Raw genomic sequence first — 17,664 nt, forward strand, 5'->3', positions numbered from 1 at the left:
GTATAGAACAATTCTATTTCAAAAAAGACACAAATTAACGTTAAAACGGTAAAAAGTCATATGACAATCCAACCCAACAATAAAAGTACACTAACAAATATGTGAGTGGAGTGCTTCAAGTCAAATAGTGGTATTGGTAACAGTAATTGTAACGATTCACCTCTGCTTGGTATATTCAGTTACGAGGAACGAGGAGTATATAATTATTTTCATCTACTCAAACATATTACCTCTTATCCTTTCTCATCTGACCTCCACTATAAATCTCCATCAACATGAGTAACACGGTCTTCACCAGGTCACTTCGCTGGCATAGTGCTGATTTCTGACGTTATGGGAGTGATGCTGGTTTGTTATTCCACATGAATGATTAGGAATTCCCTCTAGCCGAGTTGACAAACCACAAGTGGCATATTCATACATAGAATTACGGTCATAGGTACCATGATGATGAGAATAAAAAGCAGAAGTACGTGATGATGTTGGAGGTGGCGGAGGAAGGGGAGGAGGTGGTGGTAGGGGAGGAGGTGGTGGTGGTAACGAAGTCGGAGGCGGTGGTAACTGCTGCATATATTGCGTTGGCGAACGATGGGTTGACGGTGTAGGAGTAACTGAAGCCAGAGCGAAAGAAGCAGAAACAACAGCAGGTGTACAGGCAGACGTTGACAATGTAGTTGCTTGTGGTTGTAGAGAATGTGAAGCAGACTGAGCTCGAAATTGAACCTGTCGAGTCATAGCTTCCCACAACTCCGCTGCTCTAAAACCGGTATATGGGATACTTTGCGCTTACTACGAACTAAGGAGAAAACCATCAATGTGTTTTTGAACAAAACAGGAACTTCAGCTTACTCAATAACACAGCGTGGAGGAGACGGCTGCCGAAAAGTCATTATGATCTGCTGGATCTTCTGAAATGAAAAGAGCTAACGTGATGATTGGAGAATCCCCCCAATAAATCCTTCTAGATTTACACAACAAAAACACGTTAATGAGGGACATATAAGCGGATGTGCAGAAAAGCAACCGACTAAGGAAGGTGGTAATAAAAAGCGAACTATGTCAAACCTTTTGACCTTCGGCGCTTTTAAGGAGCTCGTCCATGTCGGAAACGGACATGTTTAAGCGACCGAACAGCAGTTTAGGTATGCTGGAATTCAATTCGAATTCTACTCTACACATGCACCTTCAAATAGAGAGATCGTCCTCTTTGTCGAAGTAGTGACAGATCCCTCTCAGGCGGTTAGTTACAGAAAGCAAAGCTGGAGAATAGTTAGCAGGCAAACATGAAAACATGCAGGAGGAGGACAATTCCAACACAAGCAAAATCTAAGCATGCTGACCGTTAAAATAACGCGACTCACGTGTGCATAGGAGCAGGCTTTTCATTAAAATACTTGAAGTCAAATTCCAGCATTTTCTCCATATGTTTTGCTGTCATTTCCTGCTTCACATATATTATTGTCCTACAAAGCATTTAAGCAGTTATACGGCGTCTTCTTTAGAAAAAGAAACGAAAAACGAAAAAAGAATCTAAAAATTACCCATTAGAGTGCACATCAGAATCATTCCCTTCACCTGAGCGATCATTTCCGTTGGAGGCAGAAGAAGCACCGGTACTCGGGCTAGAGACATCGAAGACCTGAACCAGAAACTGAACATATGAAAACTACAGCATACTTTCTCGACACAATTAAAACACGAAATTTTAATAATCCACAAATACACATCCCAAGACGGGGGGTGCAGGTTACTATGAACTAGTCGTAAGCTTGGCTCATTACACTACTCCACGTAAAATGAAGAAAAAAATATATGCTCCTCTTATTAAACGAAAAACGATTATACAAAAAACAAAATAATATTATCGCGGTATGATATGCGTAAATAAAGATGATGTGCAAGAAAAATACAAAGAGGACTATCCGCCAAGCAAAAGTCAACAACTTATTTGCTCTGAGTGAATACATATTGAGTGAGGAAAATTAAGGAAAAAATGAGGGAATGATTGTCGTCGCAACAAAAGTGCGAAAAAACAGACTTTGAGCTGTTACGTGACCAAATTCAGCGGCTACAAGGTTCTTTCAATCCTAACGAGATGAAGCAAGCAAATTTGCTAGAAAATTTGCATACCTCATACGAATCGTCATTCTTTCTCTTGCGAGGATAAGGATAATCAGGTTCTATCACTTTGCGAACAGAACGAAATGTTTGGCAGCCCTTCCGGAGGCATCTGAATGGAAATAACAGCAGTAACAAGAAAAGATATTTGCTAACAACGTTAACATAGTTGAAATATTAGTGCACTGCATTTCAAATACAAACCTACGCTAGTTGTTAGTTACTAGATATACCAATAGAAGCAAAAAAAAGAAAGCAAAAGAAGCTATGAGGAAACCAAAAATCCCGAAAATTTTCGAAGAGCAGAAGTTTGCTATACTTCATGTCATGTGTCCGAATCTGTTCTTGCATTGTCCGCTTGACTCGTGCGCAAAGTAAACCGAAAAATGAAGCTCGGAAGATGCGTGGCAAGCAAATTTGCGGCTTTTCTTCTGTTATAAAAAAAATTCTGTGGCTCGAGCTGGCTCATTCAGAAATTTCGTTGTATCTTCATCTTACAGACTTTCAAGCGCACTGGATAGGCGAAAAGTCCTGTTGTAAACATTTGTCTACTTACCAGAACAGCATAGTTACACATTGAATCAGGAAATACCAGGAACCAACAAGAATTAAATTAAAGAAAAACGAACCTGTAAGCAGCGTACTCTCGAATCTCCCCCTTGTACTTCGTTTTACGAAGACACAACTTCATAGGATAGTTACAAAGGTGACAATGGATTTCTTCCGGAACTTCGGTAGTCTGCCCATTGAACGACACTATATGACCAGAAGTTGATGCGCTTCCTGTAATATTCAGAAGAATAAATGAGATAAAACAATTCCTACAAAGTAAATGTGACAAACCATCAGGCGAGGTAGAATTTGTCGGTGCCAAGCTTTCTAATGTGACTGGTCCAGACATACGTGTCGGCAGCGGATCACGTCGGCATGGGAAACTATCGGAATTACTTGTGAAAACTGCACTTCCAGAAGATTTTGACTAAACGGCTATGGTTACGATATATACACAAACCGACACGAATGTTCGTAGAAAAATCATTTACCACAGCTCCACTTTTCGCCTTCATTGCAGCAAGGGCTTCGGCCAGTGTAGGGTTAAGCTGGTCAAGCGTAAGGTTGTTATTCGCTGCTTGAGAACTTGTAGAACGAGGCTTACGAATTCCTATCGCACCACCAAGAGTTAACGATGGATACCTTGAAGACGATGAAGAGATACCATCTAAATTGAAGTATGTTAGCCATTTTCACATACCATTAGTCGGGTCAGAATGCCACAAAGCCTGAAGTAATTTCGTAGCCGGCTGCGACCGAAGTAGCGCGGTGAGGCAGCGACCGCAATCGGGACGGATCTCTACTCATTTCTGCGGATCGACTGCAGCAAGACACTTCGAGCACAGTCGCTTACGCATTTGCGCACGACTTCATTTCGTTCTGGCCTGGCATCTCCACAAAGCTTCAATATCACTTTACCTGTTACCATTTCGCTCAAATGTGCGGTACGAGTAAGTCGTCGTGGAGATATTTCATTCGACGATGGTGAAATGTGGTGTGGTGGTGGAGAAATTGCAAGAGGCTGAATACTGGAAACCGCCTCAGCTGACAAATCTGAGGAGTAGCTGAGACCATTTTCTAGAGCCTAAAACCACAAAAATTAGTTCGAAGAAACCACTAGAATGTCAACATCACCCTGTGTCATATTCCACCCAAAGCATGTTCCGTAAAATTGCCGAATGTTGGGGCTAATTATATGATGATTGTAATTGAAGCCACAAATGACAGACAATTTCTTTCTTAACATACTCAATATGTTACAAATAGGACGTAATGTATTGTTCCAAATCTCTGCGATATGAAACATTCGACGAATTTCGAATTCCCCTGTAATTTCAATGCAGTACGAGAAAGCAATGATCGGTTCATATTTGTCTCTCTGTATCTATGTGTATCTGTGCTCATTGTTAGCCCCGCGTATTGACGTAATAAGAAAGGATAAGAAAGGCGACAGTAACTTCTGTTGTTCAGCTAGGTTGGAATTTGCAGACGCTTTAATTACAGCAGCTGCTTGGAGATCTTTCACCAAAGCAGCTTCAGGTGTTGCCACAATTGCAACAACTATCTCAACTAGTCTCTTTTTATATGATTATAGGGGGAATTCTCTCCGCCCGGTTATGACTTTGACAGTTCTTGACTTCACAATAGCTTCAACTCCTGTCCTGCATCATTCTTTTGAAAGAGAACATCTAGATCAATAGAACTCTCACTTTGGTATTGCTTCATTCTGTTGTATTTGACCAATAAATCCCCACCCTATCTAAGACATTTTCTGTAGTCACCTGTAGAAAATGCGTCACTTTCATTTCACTAGATGCTGTGATGTGACTCCCCCTTACTTCTACCTGGATGGAAATTTTCCCTTCCCAAAGAAAACAGTCAATTTGGTGATGGAAATTTCAAGTGAAAATAAACTAACTATGTCATCATTTGAAAGTGCGTAAGAAGCGTCCAGTGATGTAAGCTCTCGCTCCAACAGTGGTGGAGTTTCCTCCACCTCCATTGGTGGTGCGAAGTAGTTGACAAGCTGGAAAAGAACATCTATAGTCGGTTAAAGCCAATAATGCGAGGTTTACTGGTCATGTCATTTTTCTCAAGTCTTGTAGGCTAACTAAATGGCTCGATCAAATGGAAGAAAAGAGAATGTTCGCGTGATCTTCTACAACAAATAAGTTAAATCCCTTCAGGAATAATCCAGGAAGCGGGAAAAGGCAAAGAAATTGATCAATCTCCTAGCAGGTAATTACTAAGGAATGATACATTTCAATCATGTTATCTGAAACGAAAGCACATTCGACTGAAGCTCTGTCGGTCACGTGTCGAGAAGTCCTCTCATTTATTGATGAGGAGATCAACTACCGTACAACTACTACATAGGAACTAAAACGTCAAACATTAACTTTATGTATACACTGTGTTGTTAGCGTAATATAAAATTTTACATCTACTTTTCACTAACTCACTGTCACGGGATTTCTCGGCTGAAAATTCAACACTATAGGATAGCGCAATTGTTCATGATCTACCCGTCGATAGATGCAATCGATTATGCGCGCGAACTAAGACGGCCATAACCCCAGGTGTCCTCACTGCTCGCTGTCACGTACACTTTCCTCTCAAGATCCTAGTATTTCTAACATTTTCGTTACTAATAGATCCATATTTGCTTAAACATGTCTTCGGAACCGCGACTTCAGCTAAATGCGCTGGTGAGTGGGCCGTTTTGCAACACTTTGAAGATCCAAGACTTCTTGCTACTGTTACTCATAGGATTTCACTAACTTTGTCGTCGCTTTGCATATTGTGAACAATGCTGTTTTAGCAGCGTGGTCGTGATGTAGAGCAGCGAAGCCGTGGACTGTCTCTGAGCAGTTTCTACAAGGGAGATAATGACTCAAAGGAACAAACCGATCTGTATGTGATTTGTATGAGTTTCTTCCCTTATTTGACTTCTTTGGGGATAAGTCTGCGTAAACATCCTCAAAAATGAGTGAACCACACACTCTTATCTTCAAAAGAGAAAGAAGACGCAATGAAGTGATTCCTCTCCACATTGGCCATTAACATGATGCGAAATCGACCTCCACCAGTAATGAAGGCAACGTCAAGTTACTGCACCAAAGTTTACAAGCAGAATTTAAAAGCGATTTAGAAACACTAAGAACTGCGCCGCAAAAGAACTCAAGAGTCTCTAAAGAATACTAGGATAGATTACTATCTTCCAGCAGCACATACATATCGCTAATCTTGCTTACCTAAGAAAAGCTGTTACTCTGTTGAAAATAAGAACAATCCTTTTTGGAACCTTTGGACACTTTTTTTAAATAATTGCTTGGGGAATTACGTGTTACCTAGTGGGTCCTGATAATCCACTCTCGTTTAAAGCAAAAGAGAATTAAAGTCATCCAACAAAATTTAGTCTTTCTTCAACAGTATTAATATAGAAATATAAATATAAGCACATGAAAATATAAATTTATGCAGTATAAATATAGTATGGAGTCCTCTGATAAAACCCATGAAATTCGTTGTTTTTTTTATTCTTTTGATGCATGCAACCAACAACCCATCCATCCCAATCCTTCAGGGTAAAGGCGTTTTCCGATTTTACCTTGGGTGCCGACTACCCCACGAACAACAAAGGTCGATATATAATGCCAAGAGCAGTAAGCGATGGAAGTTTTGGCAAAAGCTTTCGGAAGAAGATTAAAAAAGTGGTCAAGCAGGAGCGCAGGTATGATCATTTTCGTATTCTTTAGTATTCTCTTTACCTTTCTCGTTCTATCCGACTTCTCTCCGTTTCCTCCAAAAGTGAAAGAGAAAACGGAACTTTTAAGAAGCAATTAACTATGAAGACAACTCACCGCAAGTAGTAGTTCATTAGGTGTTAAAGACTTGGTTACATCTGTTTCTTCCAATGAAGTATTAGTAGAGAATGCGCATCGCAAAGTACGCGGTGCAACGTAAAGTTGGGGACCTTTTCGAACTGTAACCATTTTGTTAACATGGATCTCCAGCGCTTCACTCGATCCACTTTTGGGTTCCTCCAACTTCGCTTCTTTATGCTCTGCAGAGGTAGGCAATTGCTCAATTTTCTCATCCAATTCTTTATTAACTTGTTCGGGACTGTGAGGGGTTTCTTCCTTTTTTGGGCTGTAGTTCTGTCTTATTGACCATTCTGAATTGTCCATCTCTTCTTTGATGACGTGGTTTGCGTGGACTGGGGAGAGCTGCGAGTTCTTCTTACTGCTCGACAGGATTCTTGGTATTGTACGGCGCACTTTAGTAACTGAGGTAGACATGTCCATCCTGGCCATGCTCTCAGGTCGTTGATTTATCTGAAAAAAAAGGTTGGTCATGGACTTCTGTACGCATTTGTTTAACATATCCAAAACGAAGAAGACAATTATATGAACTGCTTTAAACCGTACATATACAAATCCTCAGTAGTACAAAAGTTGAAGATTTGAACGAGGGGTAACATGTTTAGCGATAGTGGGACCAACGAAATGTGTGCGACCTTACTGGGGTGCCGGCAATGCCGATGGGCACGAGAGTATCATTCAATGAGCGTGACCTCCCAGGGTGTATGAGGAGGTCGGAGGCATAGATCACAACGGCGGTGCGGTTGCGCTGCGACCACACTGTTCGATATGAGAGGTGTGTGAGTCAGGATCCCCATAACAGTGTGCTAGGAATATCGATCTGTTGGAAAGGAGTATTGTATCAGAATTTAATGTATGGTTACACTTAAGACGGCGAAATTGAGAGGATTTAGAGAAGCGACTTCGACTGGACCGACTCAAGACTGCACTCAATGCGCTCTAATCGCAATGAACTCGGGCGAAGTCAGACCAGTTAACTCTACTAAAACAACAAAATGCATAAACTGTGCTTTTTGTGTTAGAGAATGAGAGCTACTGCTTGTCATCAAGTCATGACTTCCATCTTTCGAAGTGTTATTCTCATTATCAACAGTTACTAGTTGCAGCTACCAACTGAGTCATCTTCCTAGAGCTGTTTATAATATAGATATTAGATGTCAAACACTTTATTCGTCTAGGTTCCTAAGTTTTTTTCCGCACGCGTGTTTTTCCGACATCTTACTTTCTAGAAAAACAAAACCAAAACTAATTCGCTTCGCCAGATTTTATGTTTATCACTTCTTTTTCCGTTGATCTTACAAAGGAGCATTAAAAAGGCACTTTGCTAAATGCTAACCCAATTTTTGTTTCAGATTCAAAAATACTTGCGGAACAGCTTTCCGTTCGCATACGTTTTTTTTTTGTTGATCTTCTTCGTTCTAAAAAATCAGTCAAGCCAAGAAAGGATCACTATTTTCTGTAGAATCCTAATTTGACCTTGTTGTAGACCGGGGTCGGCGCTTACCGCGAGAGTGCACTGAGAAACGCAGCGATCGATCGATAATGTAGATCACCCGTCCGATTATCCTTGCGTTGCTTGCCACGAATACGACAAGCATTTTGCGCAGATGACGGTCTTGGAACAGCTACGTCTTGAAACGTTGAAAGACGTGAGCTATGCTCCTGTAGAGGGGACAGAAAGGAAGGTTCGAGATTTCGACCCTGTCCCTCAGATTCGTATTCAAAAATCTTGTAAGATAAGATGAAGTAAATGGCAGATAGTTTGGCGCTTATTTCGTTGACAAAAATAAAATCCATGAATACCAGCACTGCACTGTAGCCATTGATTGGGAATTTGGAGATAGGGAGGTTCATGATCAGCGATTTCATAATGTTAAATGGAGTACAGGAACTCTTCGAGAGTTAGAAGTATTTGCATAATATGATAACAAAGATATAAACTGGTATTGGATAGACAACCAATAAAGTGATTTCGCCAAAGGAGAGACATGTGGTCGAGGTCATGGAGGTCTTCTTCTGACCTACGTTTTCCCGCCATTTGAGAGAGGTCGATTGTTATGACTTCAGGTAGCGTCACAAAAGGTGTTCCAAACAAAATTTTGGGAAGAACACTACTAATATGGGGAAATAAGTGGCCGTTTCCCAGACTATCTTTGCTTCTGTTTATAAATAAGGACATTTTGCTGAACAATGATGCTACACAATCGTACGAATTCAATCAGTGGTTCAAACAAATTGTCTTGTGTTTGTGGTTAAATGTTAGTATTGTGTTAAAATATTTCAAGAGGGAGATTACTGTGAAATGATGAACAGAAGGTAAAATAAAATAAGGAAATGCACGTTCCCCTTCAGTAATAATTAGTGAATAGGGAGTGCGGCTTAATTGCATAGTGATGGAATCAGTTGGAATATAACTCTTGTCTATATGCATCAACGTACTTTAACCGAAACTGAAAGCTAAAATATAAAAGAGAATGGATGTGAGGTGAATAGTGTTGTTCCACTGCCAGTGCCGCGAATGAAGGCCGGCCGGCGGGGCCGGGAAAAGGGCGAATCGATCGATGGAAGATCATTCTCCAGCGCGCTGGGTGCCTGATTAGTATACGAGATTACCACTAATCGATTTCCGAAGCTGAGAATGCTTTGTGTTGTATTCCCAGCAGTACATAAAGTGTGTGAGGAATAAGTTCCGGAACTGTTATTTGCCTTTTTAAGGACTTATTCTTAAGGTTTTATTAAGGTTAGGATATATTTACTCCTGAATTTTATAAATGTTCCTGTTCGTGGAAAAACGTGCTATGACTTTGTAGAAAAGAGTCAACACCTCGGATTAAAAGACACTTGAAGCCTTCAAGCATGACTCTTAAGGATAGTTCAAACTCTTGCATTTAAATTTCGTCTTTCTGCACACGTAGTTTTTAAATAGAAAGTGTAATCTTGAGGCTAATGTGGGCATTACACCATTTTGGAAGAGCAATCACGTGATATCATTGAACGTTTGACGTCTCGATGAAAAAAAGCACTTAACATGAGTCATTGTCTAACACACTAATTCGGGCATTGGGGCACTAAACACGAAATAAATATTCTGATGGATCCTGCAAACAATCTAATAAGAGTGAACGAGCCCAGTTTCGTGTTACAACGTAGCGCTTTGAATACCCTCTGACTCCGAAGAGCTTTCGAAATTCTACGGCTTTGCCGTTTTACCATTGCTCAAGTCCTCTCTCCTTGACACACTCAGATCCTAGAGCTTCCAGTACTGATGGATATTGCAATATTATCACGCAGAGAACGACTGCGGCGCTTTTGTATAGTGAAAGTCACTTGCACTGCATTGCAATGTTGGAGGTGTTCCGTCTTGCTCTCAGCAACTGTGTTGGTCGCTCGCAGTTTTACGCTTACTAGAACTAGATGGTGCGATTATATTTCTCTTTATCTTAAAAAAAAAGGCATCTATATGAAGCTGGTAATCTCTAGAATTGTTTATTTAAGAACAATTCTCATTCTTTAGGCACCAAAAATCGCACTCAAGAGATGATCTCGTTGAGGTTCCAAGAGGTGCCCTTACAGCGAGTCGTGATAAAAGCAAAAAAGTGAGCTCTAATGGTTGGGTTATGTTATGATGAAAAAACTATACCTACATTTTTTTAGAGTTTTTCGCAGCTAATTTCGTCTCTCTACAACGAGTCAAGGAATGCTACATGTTTAAATGAAACTCAACGACATTTCAAGGTTGAATAGATATGCCGTTTAGTACTTTAGCACATTCAAAATTGTGATTAACAGGAGACAAGAATGAGGCTGTTCGCAGCACGTACTGCCATTGATGTCCATCCAAAGTTAATTATGTGTACGAAGGAAAAGCTAACTCATGATTTACATACACGTAAGGTAACTACTTTGTAAACGACTTCCTTGCTATACATTCTCTGATGGTGAATAATTTTAGAACGTCACTGATCGTTCTCCAGGCGTCTTTTCACTGCATGCAGCTCACATACTAGATACTAACAATGTAACTATTTTCTGCTTCAGTCACGCTCCACAACATCTTTCATGGGAAGGTGGACTTTCTTAGTCCAGTTTTCTATTATTCTCTACTTTCCCTTCTCTCTCGTCCCTATTAAACTCGTGTAGTAAACTAAACTGCATGTAATGCAATTGAATGAGCTCCATTGTAGCCGTCGTGGAAAATGGCCGGTCCAAGGCTCCCTAAAAAGCTTGTTAACCTGGTTAATATTTAAGAAATGTAGCCAGAATCCTTCAATTGTTTCAGCTATCACAAATTGCTCTCGGCTTCTCATCGTTTACTTCTTGTTCGTTAGAACAGCTAATTCAAACGTTCCAAGAAGATAAGATGAGATTCTTTTAAGACAAAAGGGGAATATTTTGTAAGAAGAGCACTTCTGTAACTGTGTGATTAACACTGTATTTGACTTGTTCAGTCCACCTCTTTATTCAGATAGATCTATAAACCTTGGTCACGAATTATTTCGTTTATATGTTTTCTCTTTGAAGTTGAAATGTTGACAAAACATTGCAGTCAGAAAATGTTGCGATTCCTCGAAAATTTTTCTCTTACCTTTTGATTGGACCCACTTCGAACTATTGCATACGGCAAACGGTAGGGTAACCTGTTGCGGAAATTTGCTAGTGAACAGTACAAGCAACTGATCGATCGTTGCAATAGAGTTCTGTTCATAATTATTCAGGCACTAATTTACGATGATTTGATTGCATCAGTATGCGTACAAAATTTGTAAGCTATTGTGGAGAACATCGATCGTACAATACTTTGTTTCCATATCTAGAGTGCTCTATGAATACATAGGACAATGATTATGCCTCCTAGGTCAGCAATTTATTGACAACTAAATGCAGATTGAAAAATGAAAACAAACGTGATCTGGGAAATAGCAAAGACATGCAAACAAAGGAAAGTCTGCCCTTCCATGAAAAATTATAAGATCTACCACATTTTGCGAGTTTGTGAGTATTTAGGACCTCGATAATGTGGTGGATTCAGCTCCAGGTGGGTGTCACTACGTTATCTTTGTACTCTTATGCATTCTGAGCTACCATCAGTTCGTTTTTTCATAATTAACTAAAAATTCCTCTTAAAGCGCCGGTATCAGATGCAAGAATGCGGCAACTAGTTGTACAATGTCGCAGTGATCCTGAGCTGGTTCAAAATCTTCTATACGAACCTCAGTTAGTTTTTTTGTTCACGGTCGCATACCTGCGTCGTATTCATGGGTGTCACTATGATAAGAAACTCTTCTTAGATACGATGACAAATGGAAAAACTGTTACACCGATGTATTTCTGGTAGATGAAGGAAAGAAAATAACAAAGCCATACAATCGCCAAGGATGGGTGATTCCCCTGAGGAATATGTGTGAAAAGGTATGCTTGTGGATTTGAAGTTAGACTATTCTGGTAGTTCTGATAATTTTTCTTTTTTTAATAGTTTCTGTGAGGGGAAATTAATACTGATCTATTGATTGTTTGACAGAGCGTATGAATTTATTGCATTTTAAGGCAGGCATATCTTCAAATTTCTTCACTGAGAATCGAAGCGTTACATTACAAGAGGCTCGCGCCCATGTCCTGCGAGCTCGTTTGGAGATGGCTAGCGAGCCGAGTGCTTGGCTCACAGAGCTCGATCCACTAGTTTCAAAGTACATTGTTTCTTTTTGCGCTGCCTATTTTTAATGAACGAACGACAGATGTTTCAGAAACGTTGACCTGATGTCATATCTCTCCAGCGAGCTAGATCCGCACGCTCTACAGACCCGGCTTGCACTCTACAACGAACAGACGTATGCTGATCGCGATCGGATACGAGTGGCTGGGAAATGTAACACCTATCCAAGATTTGTTTTTTTTTGTTCTCATGTGTGTATACATGCGTATATACATACATGTGTATATGTATATGTAATATGTGCTTACATATGTATATACATAGTTGACGTAAAACATATTGTAACATGACGGCGCAACACATTCTCGATGAAGACGTGCATAGAATTCGCACCAGAAGAAACAGTTGAAATAAAGATTAAGGGTTTATCCGTGCCACAAGTGGATGCGATAGTTGGAGCCGGTGCTCCGACCCCTTTCACTTTTGGACTTTTGGCGGAGGGACCCTCTTCATTTTTTTACGGTTGGCAAAGGCATCCTTATCATAAGCTGCACCACATTACCTGGATCCCCCCAGCTGAGGAGCATCTGGTTCCTTCCTATCGCACCTATGAACACAGCCCGATATAAACAAATCAAGTCTGCAAATTAAGAACTCAGGGTCAAGTTGGGGTGAAGTGGGCCTAAAGGCAAAGCCAACGGTAGAAGTAATGGAAAAGGACTTCACTAGGACCATATAATTCTATTCGTGCACTACCATAATGAAAAATAATGGGAAGGGGGAAAAAAGCAAAAAGAAAAAAAGTCCGGTGAGTTTTCCGCATACTGTAGAGAGCTCCATACAATCCTTCACCGAGGACCGAGGCGTTATCGTGTTACATCAGGTTCCACCTCGACTGCTTATGTCGGGTCAAAAGGACCTGGAACTCGATGTGGTTGCGTAAGCAGTTTCGCTCGAAGCGGCGCTGTGGAGCGATGGTTTGGAATGGAGGTGGGACCCTTGCCTATCTCTGATACCACCTCGATCCCAACCGCTTGTTGTTGTACAGCTCCCCTCCGTGCGCAGCACCTTAAACTAAATCGAGCTTCAGGTCGAAATTTCTATATCTATAGTAGTGAGAATTGATAAATTTCGACCTGGCTTTATATACTACATTTGTTGACTAAGGTTGACATAACTCGTATCAAAGAATATGGTGCTAACTTCATGTAATGCCAACTTCAAATGAATATCAGATCATACTTGTAGTTAAACGTGTTGTAAAGTTTGTGCACAGAAATTTCCATGTAATTTGCGTCCAATCGAGCATTATGTGGGAACTTTTAGGATCCATCTAAAATAAAGCTGGGTATAGCACTTGGAAACATTTATCATGGAAATTTTTTGCCTAGAAGATCTGAAAAAAAAACATCTAGAAAATCTTGAGCCAAATGTGCATATGTGTATATGTGCATGCATATATAGTTATATATTTTTAATTGAGATGTCCAAGCGATAGTAGAATTTCCAGATTATAATAACATACAGCTTGGCAAGCGCATGTTTGGGCCGAGCAAGAAGCAGAAGTTCGTTTGCAGCATCACCGGAGGCATGGAAAGGAGGTGACGTCCTTGCTTCGCGGAATTTTTCTTCTGAACCGGCTAAATTTTGCTCAGAATTTTATGCTTCAACTTAAGCTAAACTTTTTCTCTGCATGAATTACTGTTCTACATATTCAAAAAAAAACACGCTTTTGTTTTTGAGGTTTGAGATTTTGGACAATCAAGTCAACCATCTTCCATTCACACACGTAGCATTCGACGAAAACTTGGATAAGTGCAGGAACCCAAGTACGTCTGTCCTTCAAATCTACTTTTTCTTAGCAACAGTACCATTTTAATTTGGTTTATTGTTCGTCATAATAGTAACCACCTGCAGCGTTGAAGTGTTCGGAATGATTATTTTCAATCGCTTATAATTGAATTTGCAAATTATGTAAATTCCGATCTCTTCAATGTCTTATTAGCCACCTGAAATCAGGGTCTTGAAGTAGGAAGTTTGCTACTTTGCCTTCGGAAACCATGAGTTTTAACTAGCTGTTCTACATTATCAATTACAAATGTAGATGCTGTGGATATAAACTACATGCCGTTTTTTTATAGAATTTTGTTTCATTTTGGATTTTATCGTAAACACAGTAGCTTTTGTAACCTCTCAACGTTTTGTGCATTGAATTACGTATCCTGACCATGTTCTTTTCATAGGATGCTTTTTCTGCAGTTTTTGTTCAAAAGATTTTTGCTTTGTTTAGGTTGTAGTGATTTGTGTCATTTTTTTCTGCTATATGATATTAGCTTTGATTTAGGAGTGAAATGTCGTGATTCATCGCGAGTGATTCTTCGTTATCCACCTGGCACAGAGAACTCTTTTATTCACGCTAACTATGTTCATGGTGGTCCCCTATTCAACAAATTTATTATGACCCAAGCTCCAATGGAGAATACAATAGGTATGTAAGAGATACTTTATAAGATGTTGGGATCTTTATTTCATCTGCGCTTTGCTACAGTCATCTGAACCAGTGACTTGTTAATTTTCTCTTTTGTAAGTTTTTGTATGGATTCAAGGTGACTTCTGGAGAATGGTCTGGCAAGAAAAAGCTCCATACATATTTATGCTGATAGGAAGAAAGGAGAGAGATCGCTGCGCTAAATATTGGCCTCGGTAGTCTTCTAATTTTTACTTAATTTACTTAATTCCACATGCTCTGGCATATAGCCTCAAGAAATACTAGTATTCCAGGCGTCAGGAGTCGAATCCACTGGACATTTGTGGTTTACATATTCATAATGTTGGAGTATCATTGTCACGTGATCCAATGTTCCGTGTCACTTACATCCGCATTGTAGATGACTTCGGAGAAGAGGTGATGATTCAGCTACTTTTCGCATGTGCTTAAATGGAAATGCCGTTAGATAAAGCTAACAATCCAGAAAAAAGGATTTTTTTTTTGTCATTTTTTGATGTTTTGCCATTAACATAAATAATTGTCGTTTCCATAACTTCGTAATTGGGATCAATCTCGAACTTCGAAGACAACAACTAAGCTCGAATTTGTTTTGAACTACATTCTGGCACCATGCGAATAATAATTTAGCATCGCGTAGAGCACTGGCAGGCTGACATGAATAACTCGAGCAATCTCGATTCACCACTCGCAATACTCCGGCTGGCAAGAAACTCTACTCGACCTGTTATCGTTCATGATTGCCTTGGTCAGTATGATAGTACCACATCCCACTTTTGATCTGTTTCGAACTGCCATCCCTTATTTTTTTTTCAATGGAATTTAGGAATTTCACGTGCTGCTTGTGTTGTTGCAACTGAAATAGCGATCTGCAACATTATCAAGGGACCTACGTATAAGGTTAGTACTGTTTAAAATGTTAATTTAATGGCTGCCTGGAGGCCGTGACACCGATAGAATTTCTTTCAGCATCCCATCCAAAAGGCAGTTCATTTTCTTCGACGTCAGCGTCCTTTTTCTGTGGAGACTCCAATGCAGTTTATCTTCATTCACAGATGTGTACAGAAATTCTTTAGCAAAATTTCAGGTCCTGTGCGCGGTATGACAGAAGATTATCAAAAGTGGGATTTTTTCTTATTTATTTTATCTGTGACGCTTACGGATTTATGTTCAAGGTGGTTAACTGAAAGAGCAGGTCGAATGTTTGTGGATAATCTGGATGCACCGGTAAAACACTTCCTCGCTTTTTTGGTGTCATTAGTGGAATAGTCAACAATTTTCAGGTACCTGGCTACCGCCTTTTATCACCTCGAGTTGACCCAGATCTCTTAAGGTTGGTCCGCCGCCCACAACGACCAAACGTCAGGAGGTAAGAACAGTTTTGCTTTCTTTTGCCTCAAAAAGGAATTAATTCTGTTCCAGAGAGGCTCCCGATTGCGTCGGAGAACTCCCGATTCCACTAAATCCAAGTAATGTGTTGTCCCAGGCGAGCAGGACACTGGATGTATAGCCTTGTATTCATAATTCTTGTATTCATGATTCTACAGAGTTAACTGTCATGTAAATGTTTATTTGTGTCATAAAATGAGTTTTTATTCATTTATTAGAGTCGAGATTCTGGCAGTTAGTGGACTAGTCCATACTTTACGAATGCTAGAATCATTTTTTATTCGAATGGTTGCGTTTGTAATTATAGGAAGAAGATTTCCTATATAGATTATGATGCACGTTGATACAGTATAAGTTGGTGGGAAAAATATTATATTTCTTCTCCTGGTGTTGGAATCTTCACCACCGTAAGTATGACACCTTAATTCACTAAGGGGTCTCTAAATACAACACAGTTACTATTACACAGTTGTTTAGGTCTATCGGTGCACCTGTCTAGTACCTGCTGAGGATCCCGACGCGACAGATTTTTTTTTTTTTTTTTTTTTTTTTTTATATTTTTTTTTTTTTTTTTTTTTTTTTTTTTTTTTTTTTTAAAAAAAGGGGGGGGGGGGTTTTTAAGGAAAAGTAAAAAAAAAAAAAAATTGTTATTTTTTTTTTTTTTTTTAAAAAAAAAAAGTTTTTTTTTTTTTTTTTTTTGGTTTATTTTTGGGGGGGGTTCCTCTTTTTAGAGGGGGAAAAATAAAGTCGTGTAATCTTCCCTCTCAAACGCCTCGTCGAAATGTCAATGAATAACGGAGAAATTATTAGATGTAATCTTTTAATTTGAGCAAAATTCTAGAAATGTAGTCTTCTAACATATTTGAGAAGAATGCTGTAGAAGCTGAAATAGAGCGTGCGAGGTTTGTCGGGAATGCTGATATTGTAGTACAGCTCGAGGGTAGTAGGTCATTTTGAAACTCTGACCGAATTGTTGGCTACATCCAGACGATAATCAAAAAGATGTGTAACAAAAACTTGAGAAAAACTTATGAGAACTTTAGATACAACTCAGATTCTGGGAATTTGAAGAATACCATAAATAATTTTGTTGAGTGCATATGGAAGTATTTGTCAGCATTGTGATAGAGTAAGCCCATTCACGTGATATTAGTTTTTGTTTTTCAGATGGGTACCATCCGAACGACTAGTTTTGTAGAAACCGTAGTCACCGTGTAAGCCATAGTGTTATGAGTTCTAATACAAAACATTCTTTTACTTTTCTCCTCTATTGTGCACGTATCCCGTTCAAACTGCCGGAGATCTTGTTTCATTAAGTACTTGATTAACTGTTTTTCTGAGGTGTACCGTAGAAAATTTCGTGTCTTTTCCGTTCCACTTTTGTGCTCTAAGGTTTTTTTTTTGTATACTGGTGTCACCATGTTTTAGAATTCAAAGCCTCATCCAGGAAAACCATCGCCATAAGACAGTATGTAGAGATGAATTCATGTGTATTTCACATCTGTATTGAACAGGCAAAGTAACCGATTCGCGTTGAATCGTCTAGCAGTAATAATAGGAAGAAA

At 39.6% G+C, this 17,664-nt stretch overlaps 2 protein-coding genes across 3 annotated transcripts; one reads left to right on the top strand and one right to left on the bottom strand.

Moving 5' to 3' along the window:
* Nucleotides 1-291: 291 nt before the first annotated feature.
* Nucleotides 292-4,672, bottom strand: RB195_021374 (uncharacterized protein; the record flags this gene model as incomplete). Its single annotated transcript, XM_013442003.2, has 11 exons — nucleotides 292-757; nucleotides 850-908; nucleotides 1,066-1,147; nucleotides 1,362-1,463; nucleotides 1,542-1,639; nucleotides 2,131-2,230; nucleotides 2,748-2,901; nucleotides 2,962-3,097; nucleotides 3,162-3,337; nucleotides 3,589-3,754; nucleotides 4,589-4,672. 11 exons carry the CDS (start codon nucleotides 4,670-4,672, stop codon nucleotides 292-294), a joined length of 1,623 nt encoding a protein of 540 aa, XP_013297457.2.
* Nucleotides 4,673-5,342: 670 nt separating this feature from the next.
* On the top strand, nucleotides 5,343-16,608 carry RB195_021375 (uncharacterized protein; the record flags this gene model as incomplete). 2 transcript variants are annotated; one of them, XM_064208086.1, is made up of 26 exons in its annotated part: nucleotides 5,343-5,378; nucleotides 5,492-5,583; nucleotides 6,257-6,403; nucleotides 10,069-10,150; nucleotides 10,209-10,289; nucleotides 10,344-10,448; nucleotides 10,507-10,572; nucleotides 11,559-11,589; nucleotides 11,681-11,768; nucleotides 11,843-11,963; nucleotides 12,099-12,238; nucleotides 12,296-12,417; nucleotides 13,715-13,805; nucleotides 13,948-14,033; nucleotides 14,549-14,692; nucleotides 14,811-14,907; nucleotides 14,986-15,109; nucleotides 15,341-15,458; nucleotides 15,537-15,610; nucleotides 15,680-15,713; nucleotides 15,798-15,831; nucleotides 15,886-15,937; nucleotides 15,994-16,079; nucleotides 16,133-16,214; nucleotides 16,449-16,506; nucleotides 16,577-16,608. In XM_064208086.1, the coding sequence occupies 26 exons, from the start codon at nucleotides 5,343-5,345 to the stop codon at nucleotides 16,606-16,608; spliced, it is 2,223 nt and encodes a 740-aa protein (XP_064063966.1). The 2 variants fall into 2 exon arrangements, with proteins under 2 accessions (XP_064063966.1, XP_064063967.1); XM_064208085.1 differs by lacking the exons at nucleotides 16,449-16,506; nucleotides 16,577-16,608 and having other exon boundaries at nucleotides 15,680-15,831; nucleotides 16,133-16,220.
* Between the last annotated feature and the right edge of the window lie 1,056 nt (nucleotides 16,609-17,664).

The sequence above is a fragment of the Necator americanus genome, chromosome X (genome assembly GCF_031761385.1).
Source record: "Necator americanus strain Aroian chromosome X, whole genome shotgun sequence".
Taxonomy (NCBI): Eukaryota; Metazoa; Nematoda; class Chromadorea; order Rhabditida; family Ancylostomatidae; genus Necator; species Necator americanus.